The 16,845-nt window shown below is 44.0% G+C and overlaps 1 protein-coding gene across 3 annotated transcripts in view; it reads right to left on the reverse strand.

Annotated features, from left to right (window-relative positions):
- Window positions 1-10,661: 10,661 nt before the first annotated feature.
- LOC106588322 (atrial natriuretic peptide receptor 1) overlaps window positions 10,662-16,845 on the reverse strand; it is a 112,095-nt gene continuing 105,911 nt past the window's right edge. For all 3 annotated transcript variants that reach the window (XM_014177183.3, XM_014177184.3, XM_014177182.3), the window contains 3 exons: window positions 16,590-16,764; window positions 16,349-16,447; window positions 10,662-16,235 (listed from right to left, as the gene is read on the reverse strand). In XM_014177183.3, the coding sequence (XP_014032658.1) occupies window positions 16,084-16,235; window positions 16,349-16,447; window positions 16,590-16,764 (426 nt within the window). In that variant the 3' untranslated portion in view covers window positions 10,662-16,083. The remainder of the gene's footprint in view (window positions 16,236-16,348; window positions 16,448-16,589; window positions 16,765-16,845) is intronic.

Here is a 16,845-nt window from a genome sequence, read left to right on the forward strand (position 1 = left end):
GCAACGTAACTTGAGTATTGAAATTAAGACGTTTGTCAGTTTGTAAGTATATAATAGAAGAGGCGCATCGCCTTTTTTGTTGTTGAAATGTGTGTATTGAAAATAAATCAGGATAATTGTTCTTCATTATCATGCTAAGTTAAAACAATAGCATTCAAACCAATTACCTTCTAATTAATACATTTTACAGTTCATTAAGCAAAACGTTGGAAACATGCTTGAAATTCGCTATAGCTGCCTACATTAGCCTACTCCAAGGTAAATGTGCTTAGTGACAAGAAAAAAATTGTGGCAAACTACTAGTTATATATTTGTACCACTGGGGGCGCAACAACCCATGTCAACGAACAACAACATTCATCCAAGCAAGCCAGACCAAATGTATTAAACACATTTTTGCAAATATACTTTCATGTTTTACATACACGGACCATTTAGCTATAACAGTTATCCAGTTTTTCAAAGTTTTTTTAAAACCAATGCGCAGTAATTAATTCAGTTTAAACTAAACACAAACTAAGGACACAGGAAGCGACCATGAAGTGATTGAAGATTTGTTGAATCTAGTTTAGTTCTATTAAATTAGTTGAATTCCATTAGTTTAGTTAGTTTAGTTTTAGTTCATGAGTTATGTTAGTTGAGCTTAGTTTAGTTGTTTATCTACAGGGAAACCAAACCAGTTGTGGATATGGTAAAAAAGGACCCCAGCAGGGTAAGGAGGGAAAATGAGGTGGTGGTGATGAAATAGAAGAAGCCTGCTATGTCTTCCAAACAGGAGTGGATGTCAAGGTCCAACAGTTTAGTGCCTTTCTTATCCTCTGGGAATTTGAAAACAAAATCATGCGCATAAACAACTTGTGTTTGGTTGCTGTTCTTCACACACTGGATGAACCAAGCATTGCTTCAGTCACAGGTGAAAAAGTTATTTCTAAATTTAAGGAAATTTAAGGCAGAAAGAGAACATATCATTGTCTCACTGATCTCTGTAACCTCGTTCTGAGCTACTTGTAAGCCTCTTACTTGAGTGAGTTTGGCTCATATGAGGAAATCTAAAGATAGAAGTCAGGAATTGGACAGGTAGAGCTGTTTTAGCATTGGGATTGGGTGAAACAGCTCCGAAGGGTGGGCCGTGAGGTCATTATAGATTATGTGCACTAAGTGGGGTGTGTGAATGAATGTGTCCGGGTGCAGGGAGTTAAGAAAAATACATCTGTCAAGAAAGTTAGAGGGTATATAATGACGTATTTTCCCATTCGGACCCTGATTGTCAATATTGATGTTTTCCAGGGATAGCAGGTTAGAGAATGTTGGAGGGATTTGTTTATTTTGTGTCATAGAATATATAGCATTCTGGGACATATCAAGGGTTAATATTATTTCCTGTCAAATCCAACATCTTGAGTTTCTGCAAACCCTCCTTGAAAGTATCACCCAAGGTCTGGATGTGGTTGCAACCAAGATCCAGGCTCTCTATAAGGTCCCCAAATCCTGGAAAACCTGCCCACAAGGTTTGTTGTTATTAAGATTGAGTTCTGTGAATCTGGTGAGATATTTTATATTTGAGATTCTTCAAATAGCCACCCTTTGCCTTGATGACAGCTTGCACACTCTTGGCATTCTCTCAACCAGTTTCACCTGTAATGCTTTTCCAACAGTCTTGAAGGAGTTCCCACATGCTGAGCACTTGTTGGCTGATTTTCCTTCACTCTGCAATCCGACTCATCCTAAACCATCTCAATTTGGGTTGAGGTCGGGGGATTGTGGAGGCCAGGTCATCTGATGCAGCACTCCATCACTCTCCTTCTTGGTAAAATAGCCCTTACACAGGCTGGAGGTGTGTTGGGTCATTGTCCTGTTGAAAAACAAATGATAGTCCCACTAAGCCCAAACCAGATGGGATGGTGTATCACTGCAGAATGCTGTGGTAGCCATACTGGTTGTGTGCCTTGAATTCTAAATAAATCACTGACAGTGTCACCAGCAAAGCACCCCCACACCATAACACCTCCTCCTCCATGCCTTACGTTGGAGATCATCCGTTCACCCACACCGTGTCTAACAAAGACATGGCGGTTGGAGCCCAAAATCTCACATTTCGACTCCACACCAAAGGACAAATTTCCACCGGTCTAATGTCCATTGCTCGTGTTTCTTGGCCCAAGAAGGTCTCTTCTTCTTATTGGTGTCCTTTAGTAGTGGTTTCTTTGCAGCAATTCAACCATGAAAGCCTGATTCACACAGTTTCCCCTGAACAGTTTATGTTGAGATGTGTCTGTTACTTGAACTCTGTGCATTTATTTGGACTGACATTTCTGAGGCTGGTAACTCTAATGAACTTATTCTCTGCAGCAGAGGTAACTCTGGCTCTTCCTTTCCTGTGGCGGTCCTCATGGGAGCGAATTCCATCATAGCGCTTGATGGTTTTTGTGACTGCACTTGAAGAAACTTTCAAAGTTCTTGAAATGTTCCATATTGACTGACCTTCATCTCCTGTTAGGGCTAGGGGGCAGTATTTACACGGCCGGATAAAAAACGTACCCGATTTAATCTGGTTATTACTACTGCCCAGAAACTAGAATATGCATATAATTATTGGCTTTGGATAGAAAACACCCTACAGTTTCTAAAACTGTTTGAATGGTGTCTGTGAGTATAACAGAACTCATATGGCAGGCAAAAACCTGAGAAGATTCTGTACAGGAAGTGCCCTCTCTGACCATTCCTTGGGCTTCTTGACTCTTTTTATTGAAAACTTAGGATCTTTGCTGTAACGTGACACTTCCTACGGCTCCCATAGGCTCTCAGAACCCGGGAAAAAGCTGAATGATGTCGAGGCAGCCCCTGGCTGAAAAACATTAGCGCCTTTGGTAAGTGGTCTATCAGAGGACAATGAGACTGAGGCGCGTGCACGAGGCAACCCTATGTTTTTATTTTCTCTCTCTTTGTACTAAAACACGGTTTCCCGGTCGGAATATTATCGCTTTTTTACGAGAAAAATGGCATAAAAATTGATTTTAAACAGCGGTTAACATGCTTCGAAGTACGGTAATGGAATATTTAGAATTGATTTGTCACGAAACGCGTCGGGCGCGTAACCCTTCTTTACCCTTTCGGATAGTGTCTTGAACGCACGAACAAAACGCCGCTATTTGGATATAACTATGGATTATTTTGAACCAAACCAACATTTGTTATTGAAGTAGAAGTCCTGGGAGTGCATTCTGACGAAGAACAGCAAAGGTAATAACATTTTTCTTATAGTAAATCTGACTTTGGTGAGGGCTAAACTTGGTGGGTGTCTAAATAGCTAGCCCTGTGATGCCGGGCTATCTACTCAGAATATTGCAAAATGTGCTTTCACCGAAAAGCTATTTTAAAATCGGACATAGCGAGTGCATAGAGGAGTTCTGTATGTATAATTCTTGAAATAATTGTTATGTTTTTTGTGAACGTTTATCGTGAGTAATTTAGTAAATTCACCGGAAGTTTGCGGGGGGTATGCTAGTTCTGAACGTCACATGCTAATGTAAAAAGCAGTTTTTTTTATAGAAATATGAACTTGATTGAACAAAACATGCATGTATTGTATAACAATGTCCTAGGTGTGTCATCTGATGAAGATCATCAAAGGTTAGTGCTGCATTTAGCTGTGGTTTGGGTTTATGTGACATTATATGCTAGCTTGAAAAATGGGTGTCTGATTATTTCTGGCTGGGTACTCTGCTGACATAATCTAATTTTTTGCTTTCGTTGTAAAGCCTTTTTGAAATCGGACAGTGTGGTTAGATTAACGAGAGTCTTGTCTTTAAAATGGTGTAAAATAGTCATATGTTTGAGAAATTGAAGTAATAGCATTTCTAAGGTATTTGAATAACGCGCCACGGGATTCCACTGGCTGTTACGTAGGTGGGACGAAATCGTCCCACTGGCCCTAGAGAGGTTAAAGTAATGATGAACTGTCGCTTCTCTTTGCTTATTTGAGCTGTTCTTGCCATAATATGGACTTGGTCTTTTACCAAAATAGGGCTATCTTCTGTATACCACCCCTACCTTGTTACAACACAACTGATTGGCTCAAACGCATTAAGGAAAGAAATTCCACAAATGAACTTTTAACAAGTCACACCTGTTAATTGAAATGCATTCCAGGTGACTCCCTCATGAAGCTGGTTGAGAGAATGCCAAGAGTTTGCAAAGCTGTCATCAAGGCAAAGGGTTGCTATTTGAAGAATCTCAAATATAAAATATATTTTGATTTGTTTAACACTTTTTTGGTTACTACATGATTCCATATGTGTTATTTCATAGTTTTGATGTCTTTGCTATTATTCTACAATAAAGAAAATAGTAAAAATATAAATGGAATGAGAAGGTGTGTCCAAACTTTTGACTGGTACTGTATGTGTATGTATAAATATAAATATGGGTATAATGTTTATGTTGTATATACATCGGTGCATTTGTAAAAGAGACCTAGCTCTCAATATGTTTTCGCTGTTAAAATAAAGGTTGAATAAATTACTGGATTGACAAGAACCCAGCAACACAGCAGAAAGCAGAGAAAGACAATCAGATGAGTGTGAAGACCCACTTCATATTCCTGCTATGGTTTTCTTCAGTTTCATAATGAGGAGCTTGTTTGGGCCAGATCTTTTTCAGAGCAATTAATGGCTAGGGACCCAACACATGTTTGCTCCCAAAGGATTCCTTTCAAGATTCTTCTGTTCAACTGATAAATGTGTTCAACAATATTGCATAACTATAGAAGATAACAGACAGATACTTTAAAACTTTTTAGGCTATAGGGGGCAATATTTTCATTTTTGGATGAAAAGCGTGCCCAGAGTAAACTGCCTAATACTCAGGCCCAGAGTCAAATATTTGCATATTATTAGTGATTTGGATAGAAAACACTCTGAAGTTTCTAAAACTGTTTGAATGATGTCTGTGAGTATAACACAACTCATATGGCAGGCAAAAACCTGAGAAAAATCCAACCAGGAAGTGGGAAATCTGAGAATTGTAGTTCTTCTTTTGAATCCCTATTGAAACTACAGTGTCTGTGGGGTCACGTTGCACTTCCAAAGGCTTCCATTGGCTGTCAACAGCCTTTAGAAACGTGTTTCATCCTTCTCCTGTTACTGGGCAGAAAATAGGAGCTCAGTCAATGAGTGGACTACCTGGGACCAGTGAGTTGTTTACTGCGCGGGCACGTTTGGCGCGCCGCTCCTTCTTTTTCCTCTCTAATGAATACGCTATTGTCCGGTTGGAATATTATCAACGTTTTATGTTAAAAATACCCTAAGGATTGATTGTAAACAACGTTTGACATGTTTCTACGAACAGTAATGGAACTATTTGACTTTTCGTGTCTGGATTTACGCTCGCGCATTATGCCTTTGGATAGTGATCTGAACGCACAAACAAAACGGAGGTATTTGGACATAAATATGGAGTATTTCGAACAAAAATAACATTTCTTGTGGAAGTAGGAGTCCTGGGAGTGCATTCTGACGAAGATCAGCAAAGGTAAGAGAATATTTATAATACTCATTCTGAGTTTTGTTAACCCCAGAACTTGGCGGGTATCTGTATAGCTTGCTTTGATGGCTGAGCTATGTACTCAGAGTATTGAAAAATGTGCTTTCTCTGTAAAGCTATTTTAAAATCTGACACAGTGGTTGCATTAAGGAGAAGTATTTCTCAAATTCTTTCAATAACTGTTGTAAATTTTATCAATGTTTATGATGAGTATTTTTGTAAATTGGTGTGCTCATTCACCGGAGGTTTTGGTGGGAATACATTTTCTGAACATCACGCGCCAATGTAAAATGGGTTTTTTGGATATAAATATGAACTTTATTGAGCAAAACATACATGTATTGTGTAACATGAAGTCCTATGAGTGCCATCTGATGAAGATCATCAAAAGGTTAGTGAATATTTTAGCTGTATTTTTGGTTTTTGTGATGCATGTCCTTGCTTGGAAAATGGCTGTGTGGTTTTTCTTATGAAGTTTATGTCCTAACATAATCAAATGTTATGCTTTCGCCGTAAAGCCTTTTTGAAATCGAACAATGTGGTTAGATTAATGAGAAGTTTATCTTTAAAATGGTGTAAAATAGTTAATTGTTTGAGAAAATGAAATTATGAGATTTTTGCTGTTTTGTATTTCGCGCACTGATATTTCACTGGCTGTTGGTAGTGTGTACCGCGGGTGGTCCACGTAGCTCATAGAAGTTAAGAGGTCATTTTAAACAACTGTTACACCATGCTGCTGGGAAAAAAATATTATTAGAGAATGGAAACAAAGTAACTGTAAGGGGTGCGTACTGGCGGCAGAGAAGTCAGGCGCAGGAGAGCAAAACTGATTTACAATGGCGCAGTTTAATAAATAAAACCACTGTAAACAGTACAAAAATCAATGAGTAAAACCCGTCACACACCAGCATAACGTGCACAAGCACTACAATAAACAATAACGGACAAGGACATGGGGGGAACAGAGGGTTAAATACACAACATGTAATGATGGAATTGAAACCAGGTGTGTGGGAAGACTAGACAAATGGAAAATGACAGGTGAATCGGCGATGGCTAGAAGACCGGTGACGTCGACTGCCGAACGTCGCCCGAACAAGGAGAGGCAGTACCCCCTCTTGACGCGCGGCTCCAGCTGCGCGTTGACACCGGCCTCGGGGACGACCCGGAGGGCGAGGCGCAGGGCAATCCGGACGAAGACGGTGGAACTCCTGCAGCATTACAGGATCCAACACGTCCTCAACCGGAACCTCTCCTCCGGATCGTACCCCTCCCACTCCACGAGATACTGAAGGCCCCTCGCCCGACGCCTCGAATCCAGTATGGAGCGAACAGAGTACGCCGGGGCCCCCTCGAATACGCTGGGAACCTCCCGCACCTCAGACTCCTGGAGCGGGCCAGCCACCACCGGCCTGAGGAGAGACACATGGAACGAGGGGTTAATACGGTAATTGGGGGGAAGCTGTAACCTATAACAAACCTCGTTCACTCTCCTCAGGACTGTAAATGGCCCCACAAACCGCGGACCCAGCTTCCGGCAGGGCAGGCGGAGGGGCAGGTTTCGGGTCGAGGGCCAGACCCGGTTCCCCGGTGCGAACCCCCGGGGCCTCACTGCGGTGGCGGTCTGCGTTCTCTTTTTGGCACAGCACGGCCCGCTGAAGGTGAACACAGACAGCTTTCCATGTCTCCTCCGCGCGCCTGAACCAGTCGTCCACCACAGGAGCCTCGGTCTGACTCTGATGCCAAGGCGCCAGAACCGGCTGGTACACCAGTACGCACTGGAAGGGAGAGAGGTTAGTGGAGGAGTGGTGAAGCGAGTTCTGTGCCATCTCGGCCCAGGGCATGAACACCGCCCACTCCCCCAGCCGGTCCTGGCAATAGGACCGCAGAAACCTGCCCACATCCTGGTTTACTCTCTCCACCTGCCAATTACTCTCGGGGTGAAACCCTGAAGTAAGGCTGATCGAGACCCCCAGACGTTCCAAGAACGCCTTCCAGACCCTAGACGTGAATTGGAGACCTCGATCAGACACTATATCCTCAGGCACCGCGTAGTGCCGGAAGACATTCGTAAACAAGGCCTCCGCAGTCTGTAGGGCCGTAGGGAGACCGGGCAGAGGGAGGAGATGACAGGACTTCGAGAACTGATCCACAACGACCAGGATCTCGGTGTTACCCTGTGAGGGGGGGAGATTGGTTAGAAAATCCACTGACAGGTGCGACTAAGGCCGTTGTGGAACGGGTAAGGGGTGTAGCTTCCCTCTGGACAGGTGCCTAGGAGCCTTACACTGGGCGCACACCGAGCAGGAGGAAACATAAACCCTCACGTCCTTAGCCAAGATAGGCCACCAGTACCTCCCGCTCAAACAGCGCATTGTCCGACTGATCCCAGGATGACCAGAGGAGGGTGACGTGTGGGCCTAATAGATCAACCGGTCACGAACAGCAGACGGGACGTACAGATGCCCACCGGGACACTGGACGGGAGCGGGCTCTGCACGTAACGCCTGCTCAATATCCGCGGCCAGCTCCCACACTACCAGTGCCACCAGGCAGGAGGCGGGGAGTATGGGAGTGGGATCCATGGGCCGCTCCTCTGTGTCATACAGCCGGGACAACGCGTCTGCCTTCACGTTCTGGGAGCCTGGTCTGCAAGAAAGGGTAAACACAAAACGGGTGAAAAACATGGCCCACCTTGCCTGGCGGAGTTCAATCACCTCGCTGCCCAGATGTACTCCAGATTGCGGTAGTCAGTCCAGATGAGGAAAGGGTGTTTAGCCCCCTCAAGCCAATGTCTCCATGCCTTCAAAGCCTTGACGACAGCCAACAGCTCCCAGTCCCCCACATCATAGTTTCGCTCCGCCGGGCTGAGCTTCTTCGAGAAGGCACAGGGGCGGAGCTTCGGTGGTGTACCCGAGCGCTGAGAGAGCACAGATCCGATCCCAGCCTCGGACGCGTCCACCTCCACTATGAACACCAAAGAGGGATCCGGATGGGCCAGCACGGGGGCCGAGGTAAACAGAGCCCTCAGGTGACCAAAAGCCCTGTCCGCCTCAGCTGACCACTTCAAACGCACCGGGCCTCCCTTCAGCAGTGAGGTAATGGGAGCGAGCCGCTAACCCCGGATAAAGCTCCGGTAGTAGTTGACAAACCCTAAGAACCGCTGCACCTGCGGGTGAAGTGGATGACCGAATGTACCCCTGACGCAGGGATTCAGAGACATATGTTTCCATAGCCTCCATCTCCGCCTGTGAGAGGGGATACACGTGACTCCTGGGAAGTGCAGGTTCTACCAGGAGATTTATCGTGCAATCGCCCCGTCGATGGGGTGGTAATTGAGTCGCCTTCTTTTTGGAGGTTGCGAAAGCCAAATCGGCATATTCAGGGAGAATGCGCGCGGTGGAGACCTGGTCTGGACTTTCCACCGTAGTAGCACCAACGGAAACCCCTAAATACCTCCCCGAGCACTCTCGCGACCACCCTGTGAGAGCCCTCTGTGGTCAAGAAACAGTGGGGTCATGACAAACTAACCAGGGTAGGCCTAGCACCACGGGAAACGCAGGAGAGTCAATAAGGATGAGACTATGTGTGCGACAGAGGGCTCTGGGTGAGAAGGGTGCCGGCTCACCTGGGGTGACGCCAGAGCGCCCTGCCTGCTACCTCGATACCCAGGGGAACCAACCCGGCACCGACCGGCAGTGTGACCTCTGCGGCCACAGATGGTGCACGAGCTGGAACCCCCTCCGGTCTCCCTGCGCACCGCCCCTCCCAGCTCCATGGGTATCGGAGAGGGGGTGCTGGGGGAATGGAACCAACAGACCCCAATCTGAATGTCTGCGGGCAGCCAGCAGGTTATCCAGCCGGATGGACAGGTCCACCAGCTGGTCGAACGTGAGGGTGGTGTCTCTGCAGGCCAACTCCCGACGGACGTCCTCGCGCAGACTGCAGCGATAATGGTCGATTAGGGCCCTGTCGTTCCATCCCGTGCCGGCAGCCAGCGTCCGAATCTCCAGGGCGAACTCCTGGGCGCTCCTCGTCCCCTGCCTCAGATGGAAGAGGCGTTCACCCGCCGCTCTACCCTCGGGCGGGCGGTCGAAGACTGCCCGGAAGCGACGGGAGAACTCCTCAAACTGGTTCAATGCCGCATCTCCCTCTCTCCACACGGCGTTGGCCACTCCAGGGCTTTCTCGGTGAGGCACGAGACGAGGGCGGACACCCTCTCACGGCCTGAAGGAGCCGGGTGGACGGTTGCCAGGTTTAAGTCCAGCTGTAAGAGGAACCCCTGGCAGTTCGCAGCCGTCCCATCGTATTCCTGGGGAAGGGAGAGACGAATCTCGCTGGGACCAGGAGAAGGAGGGACGCGTAGTGGAGACCCCGGCTGTGCTGGTGGAGGCAGCTGTGCTGGTGGAGGCCCTGTCTCTCCCAGCGGTCCATTGTCTGGACAACGCCAAGATGGTGGAGCATTGCTGTGTGCTCCCGGACGCGCTCCTCCACCTCTATACCCGGGGTACCTGCTCCTGCTGACTCCATAAGTTTGGTCCGGTATTCTGTAAGGGGTGCGTACTGGCGGCAGAGAAGTCAGCTGCAGGAGAGCAAAACTGATTTACAACGGCGCAGTTTAATAAATAAAACCACTGTAAACAGTACAAAAATCAATGGGTAAAACCCTTCACACACCAGCATAACGTGCACAAGCACTACAATAAACAATACCGGACAAGGACATGGGGGGAACAAAGGGTTACATACACAACATGTAATGATGGAATTGAAACCAGATGTGTGGGAAGACAAGACAAAAAAAATGGAAAATGACAGGTGGATCGGCGATGGCTAGAAGACCGGTGACGTCAACCGCCGAACGTCACCCGAACAAGGCGAGGGACCGACTTCGGAGGAAGTCGTGACAGTAACATAGCTATCCAAAGTGGGTATGCATATTTTCCTGGTTAAGACAGAATGTTTCCTGAACAAAGACGTGGTGTAACAGAGGAAACACATTTGCAATCTCCCCCCTTTACCCTGTTTCATTGTAAACCAAATAATTGAGCAACACAATCCATTTAACAGATTTTTCGGCATGAAAAATAAATAACACAGGAGACATGAAAAGTCAGTAACAGGGTTCAGGACTATTTTATTAATTCTGTCAATTCATAATGTAAATTAAATAATTAAAAAAGTTATTTTTAACGATTTCTCAATATACTGATGAGAAACTCTTCATCGAAAACTTTTTTTTTTCCTGATTGAAATTTAATTGACGTCAACCCCGGTCAGTAATATAGCTAAACTGTATAATCCACACTTATTTTATTTACAGTCATAAGTAGTCAGTAGTGATGACTGCTTCCCCCTCCATCTGAGAACTGTAGTCATTAAGACAGTGGTTTTTGAAGATGATGGTTTTTGAGCAGAGATTAGAAATGCCTGTAATTGCTCCAAAAACATCCATTGTAAGGAAATTAAGTAGTGTTGCTTTGCTCATGTGTTCAATCTCATGAAACTAGAAGATTTACAGTGCCTTCAGAAAGTATTCACACCCGTTTACTTTTTCCACATTTTGCTGTGTTAGAGCCTGAGTTTAAAATGGATTCAATCAAGATTTTGCATCACCCTTCTAGACACAGACCCCATAATGTCAAAGTGGAATTCTGTTTTTAGAAATGTTGACAAATTCATTAAAAATAAAAAGACAAAATGTCTTGAGTCAATAAGTATTCAGCCCTTTTGTTATGACAAGCATAAATAAGTAAAAATGTGCTAAACAAGTCACATAATAAGTTGCATGACTGTGCAATAATAGTGTTTAACGTGATTTTTAAAATGAGTACCCCATCTCTGTACCCCACACATATGATTATCTGTAAGGTCCCTCAGTCGAGGAGTGAATTTCAAGCACAGATACAACCACAAAGAAAAGGAAAAATTGTGATTTTCCAATGGGGCACCTATTGGTAGATAGGTCAAACAAAACAAACAGAAATGAAATATCCCTTTGAGCATGGTGCAGTTATTAATTACAAGTTGAATGGTGTATAAAGATACAGGTGAACTTCCTAACTCAGAGGAAGGAAACCGCTCATTGATTTCACCATGAGACCAATGGTGATTTTAAAATCGGTTATTGAGTTTAATGACTGTAATAGGAGATAACTGAGGATGGATCAACAACATTGTAGTAACTCCACAACACTAACATAAATGACAGAGTGAAAAGAAGGAAGCCTGTAAAGAATAACAATATTCCAAAACATGCAACCTGTTTGCAATAAGGCACTAAAGTATTACTGCAAAAAAAATGTAGTAACGAAATGTACTTTTTGTCCTGAATAAAAAGCTTCATGTTTGGGGCAAATCCAACACTACAACACATCACTGAGTACCACTCTTCATATTTTCAAGCATGGTGGTGGCTGCATCATGTTTTGTGTATGTAATCAGCAAGGACTAGTTTTCTTAAGGAGAAAAATAAATGGAATGGAGCTAAGCATGGGCAAAATCCTGAAGGGAAAGTTGGTTCAGTCTGCATTACACCAGACACTGGGAGACAAATTCATCTTTCAGCAGGACAATTACCTAAAACACAAGCCAAATATACACTGGAGTTGCTTACCAAGACGACATTGAATGTTCATGAGTGGCTTAGTTACAGTTTTGATTTGGCAAGACTTGAACATGGCTGTCTTGCAATGATCAACAACCAACTTCACAGAGCTGGAAGAATTTTGAAAAGAATAATGGGCAACTATTGTACAATCCAGGTGTGCAAAGCTCTTAGAGACTTACCCATAAAGACTCACAGTTCTAATCACCGCCAGAGGTGACTCTAACATGCATTGATTCAGGAGGTTTAATACTGATCTCTTGACATTAACAAATTACTAACCTACAGGATCATATCAAATCTGAACTTTCAGCTGACTTGCCAGAGAAAGATAGACTCCTCATTTGGTTCCGCTTCCTTTCAGGTTTCCAGTGGTGTAAAGTACTTCATTAAAAATACTTTAAAGCACTACTTAAGTCATTTTTGGGGTATCTGTACTTTACTATTTATATTTTTGACAACTTTTACCTATTCCCAAAGAAAATAATTCACTTTTTACTCCATACGTTTTCCTAGACACCCAAAAGTACTTGTTACATTTTGAATGCTAAGCAGCACAGGAAAATGGTCCAATTCACACACTTATCAAGAGAACATCCCTGGTCATCCCTACTGCCTCTGCTCTGACAGACTCACTAAAAACAAATACATGATTTGTAAATTATGTCTGAGTGCTGGCTCTCCGTAAAAAATAAAATAGTGTCGTCTAGTTTGCTTAACACCTAAGTATATTTAAAACCAAATACTTCTACTCAAGTAGTATTTTAGTGGGTGACTCACTTTTACTTGAGTCCTTTTCTATTAAGGTATCTTTACTTTTACTCAAGTATGACAACTGGGTACTTTTTCCACCACTGCAGATTTCTTCCTTAACACTGTGTGTAGAATCTGCCTCGTCAGCATCTTTTTTAAGCACTCTGTGACAAATAACTTTTTTCAAAGTGCTACACAGTACAAATAAAAGCAGTCAAAGTGTTAAGTCTTTGAAGCTGTTTTTTTTTACTGTTGTTTGTACTTACTGTTTGACCTTGTACTTATATCTCTATTATTTCAAGTTTATATATAGATAGAAATATGTAACCTGTAGATTAGACTACGAGTATGTGGGTTGTTGTGCCCTACTGTGATACAAAATGCAATTGTATGCATAGACAGTCCCACTTAGATTGTAAGGTCTAACAAATAACTAAACATGGAAAGTACATCACGTTTCGGCCAAAATTACATCAAGCACAATAACACATTGCTATTAACTCAGAAGAAAATGTGGGTTATCAACTAATTTTATAAAGACATTCAACTGACCCGAAACAAGACAGGCAATGTAACTAAACATTTCTTTCTCCCCCCCCAAACCAACGCCAATGTCATATTTTAAAAACACAACAGTACATTGTAACATACAGTAATTCAAAGACCAACCCACTCCTCGAAAATACAGACAAGGCAACCAAAACAACACAATACATTTTACTGCATCAGAAACGCATTTAAAGAAGCCATGTGACCACATTCATAGTGGACACATACCGTATGCAGACGGACCTGCCTTGGAATCGTCTTAATGATGTCATTTTCTGGTTGCAAACTGGTTTTCTGGTTGAGAAGAAATCATACAACCACATTACAAGCAACTGGTCTCTGTTACAACCAGGCAAAGACTTATTTTTCTGTTTGCTAAAAATAATTAACTTCTGCATAATCTTTCACACAACCAGTATACAACCTGACTACGACGCCATAAAATAGATTATACTGAAACCAGTGTTGCCCGCTGGGTTACCAGTCAGATCAAGCCTGACATTGGGTGAGTTACTACTGATCAATGATGTGTCTCCCTGACATCACAGAGAGATGTTATCATTTACACTCCACATTACCAATCCTGATTATTTCAGGAGTTTTGGCTTTGGCTTAGGTGATACATTCACTCGTGGAAAATGAAATGATCAACTCATTTAGACTTAAGTTGGAAAGGGGATATTCTCACTGATGATAAGTTTAAGGTTTAGGGCCGTTCAACTGAGAGCACATTCACATGGTTCATAGAGCTGGTTGGTATATGGGTGCCTGCTGCCTCTATCAGTGATGCTCCACTTCTGAGTCAAGTAGCTAGGTGGTGCAGCTGTTCCTTTCAGATAGACAACGAGCAAAGCCACTCAAAAACACCAACGAACGGAACGAAAAGGCAAAAAAGTAGTTTGTTGTAACATGTTTGCAAATCACAAGCCAAACCAGTATCCTCAGAGAGTCAACTTTGAGAGTTTATGGGCATATATCCATTTAAATATATAATTTTCCACTATACTATGTATGCCATTTAGAAGGACTCCCAGTCTGAAAGAAATCAGACCGTTCTTATCATTAACAGAAGTGAAGAGCTAGACTCACTCATTCTTTTGTACCCTTGAGTGTGAAATATAAGTTATTGAGTATAACATCATCTTGTAAAAAAAAAAGGAAAAAGCACAATTAGAAAATCTGAACTTCAAAATGAGTCTGTAATATATATCCTTCAGAACTAATCTACTCCCAGAAAGGCTAACTCAGTGTTTACTCAATTTATCCCGAATTAAGTCTTTGAGCCAATGAAATTTGTGTGTGTTATAAATAGTAATACTCAAATACATTTCACACAACACATTTAGTAATGACAGGATGCATTTGAAACTTCACGTGCAGTAAAACTGTCGTATGAATTCATACAATGATTTTATCGACAGGAGTGGGGAGTCGTGGCACTCGTGCATTGCTAAGCACACCAAATAAACGATATGCGCAAGACAGACGACACCTGCAATAGCCCATTTCACACCATAGCCTGCTGAATTTACAGGTTTGTTTTTCCTTTCATTTACATTTTGGCAAAAATGAAAATGTGTCACCGACTCGCCCATGGACTAATGCTTCAGTATTGTCTCAGTTTGGCTTTCGACTAGCAATGTGCGACATGAACGCGCAGTTACAAACCCGGCTCAAGTAAGCGGCGGGTGAACGATCAATATCTGCCTTCATAACATGTGTGAAGCCTGAGCTGGAACGTGAAGCTAACTGAAGCTAGCTAATTTCAGAAAAGCCCGAATACATCGAGCTATATTCGTTGTATAGCCCTCTGGACTTCAGTTGATTCATGTTCGACTGATATAGAACAAACTGATACAGTAATATAGAACACACACCACTGTGAAATAAATAGAAAAACACCAGGGAATGCTTCACATAACACTAAGGCCTCTACACAAATGTTAGAGAACACCAAGTCAGTCACAAAGTCAAATAACCACAAAATAACACATTGGACAACTCTCGTCACCACAAACAACAGGTCCAACAAGAATGTCGAAAATGTTTGTTCACAAAACTGACAGTTACAACTCTGGAACACTGGGTGGCGTCGTTCGCAAATGCCCATCGTCTGTGTCAATCAGAGGCGGTGCCTCGCCAATCGGCACACGGCGGCTTAGCAGTGATATCGTTCCTTTGGTTGGAGAGTCTACAAGTCTACAAGTCTAAAGCTGTCCATGGAAGCTCCACCATGGTAAGTAAATCTAGAGAGGGCTTGTCCACCTATAGGAACCAAGGTATCCCCATGAAGAGCAGTGAGACTCTGTCGATGAGACTATCATTAAGGAGGGAGTTGTCAGTAGTACAGTTTTTGGTTTATTTCCATTTCACTCCATTCCCATGTGAATCTGTATGCATGTCTGTTCCTTTTACCTCAGCCCTCCCTTCCCTTACGTCTCTTTTCTACCTCGTCTCTCTAATACAGTCTAAACAGTATGCATCTCTCTCTCTCTCTCTCTCTCTCTCTCTCTCTCTCTCTCTCTCTCTCTCTCGTGTCTCTCCTGTGTCTCGCTCTCTCTCCTTCTCTCGCTCTCCCACGTCTCTCTCTCTCTCTCTCTCTCTCTCTCTCTCTCTCTCTCTCTCTCTCTCTCCTAAGCCATGTTGCTGGTGCTCTCCCCCAGTAGCCAGTAGGTCTTCATCCTCCCTTTGCCCTTCATCTCCACGTCTCCCCTCAGCTCCAGCTGGAAACAGTTGAAGTCGTCCAGCACCACGCGCGTGGCCTCCGACACGTGGATCTTCAGGGCTGAGGGATGATAACATGACAGAAAGGTGGTCATTTGAAGCCAGAGAAGGACTAGTGTATGTGTATCCTGATAGGTCATGAGATTGTAGATACAAGAGATGGGTCACTCTCACCCTCCCCATTGGACTCCATGCGAGAGGCTGTGTTGACTGTGTCTCCAAACAGACAGAACCGAGGCATCTTCAGTCCTACAACACCAGCGCACACTGGGCCTGGAGAGAACACACACACACAACCTATTACAATATTCCACAGACCCTAATGATTCCACAGTGTCAGACAAGCTCAAGGAAGTGCATTTGTCAGAAAACAAATACTATTTGAACCATACAACCCCCCCTTCCCGCCGCTCACCACTGTGGATGCCGCTGCGCAGAAAGAGCTGCTGGGCAGGTCTGTGGCGGATCCTGAAGGAGTGTACGGCCTCCAGCAGGGCTAGCGACATGCGGGCGATCTCTCGGCCGTGCAGATTGCCGTTCCTCACGGGCAGCCCAGACACCACCATGTACGCATCGCCTATCGTCTCCACCTGAGGGCGCCACAGAGTGAGAGACGGTCACGCTGTCACCAGGGTTCTTTAATATGTCTTTGACCCAGTGGTGGGTAACCG

The sequence above is a fragment of the Salmo salar genome, chromosome 27 (genome assembly GCF_965601325.2).
Source record: "Salmo salar chromosome 27, fSalSal1, whole genome shotgun sequence".
Taxonomy (NCBI): Eukaryota; Metazoa; Chordata; class Actinopteri; order Salmoniformes; family Salmonidae; genus Salmo; species Salmo salar.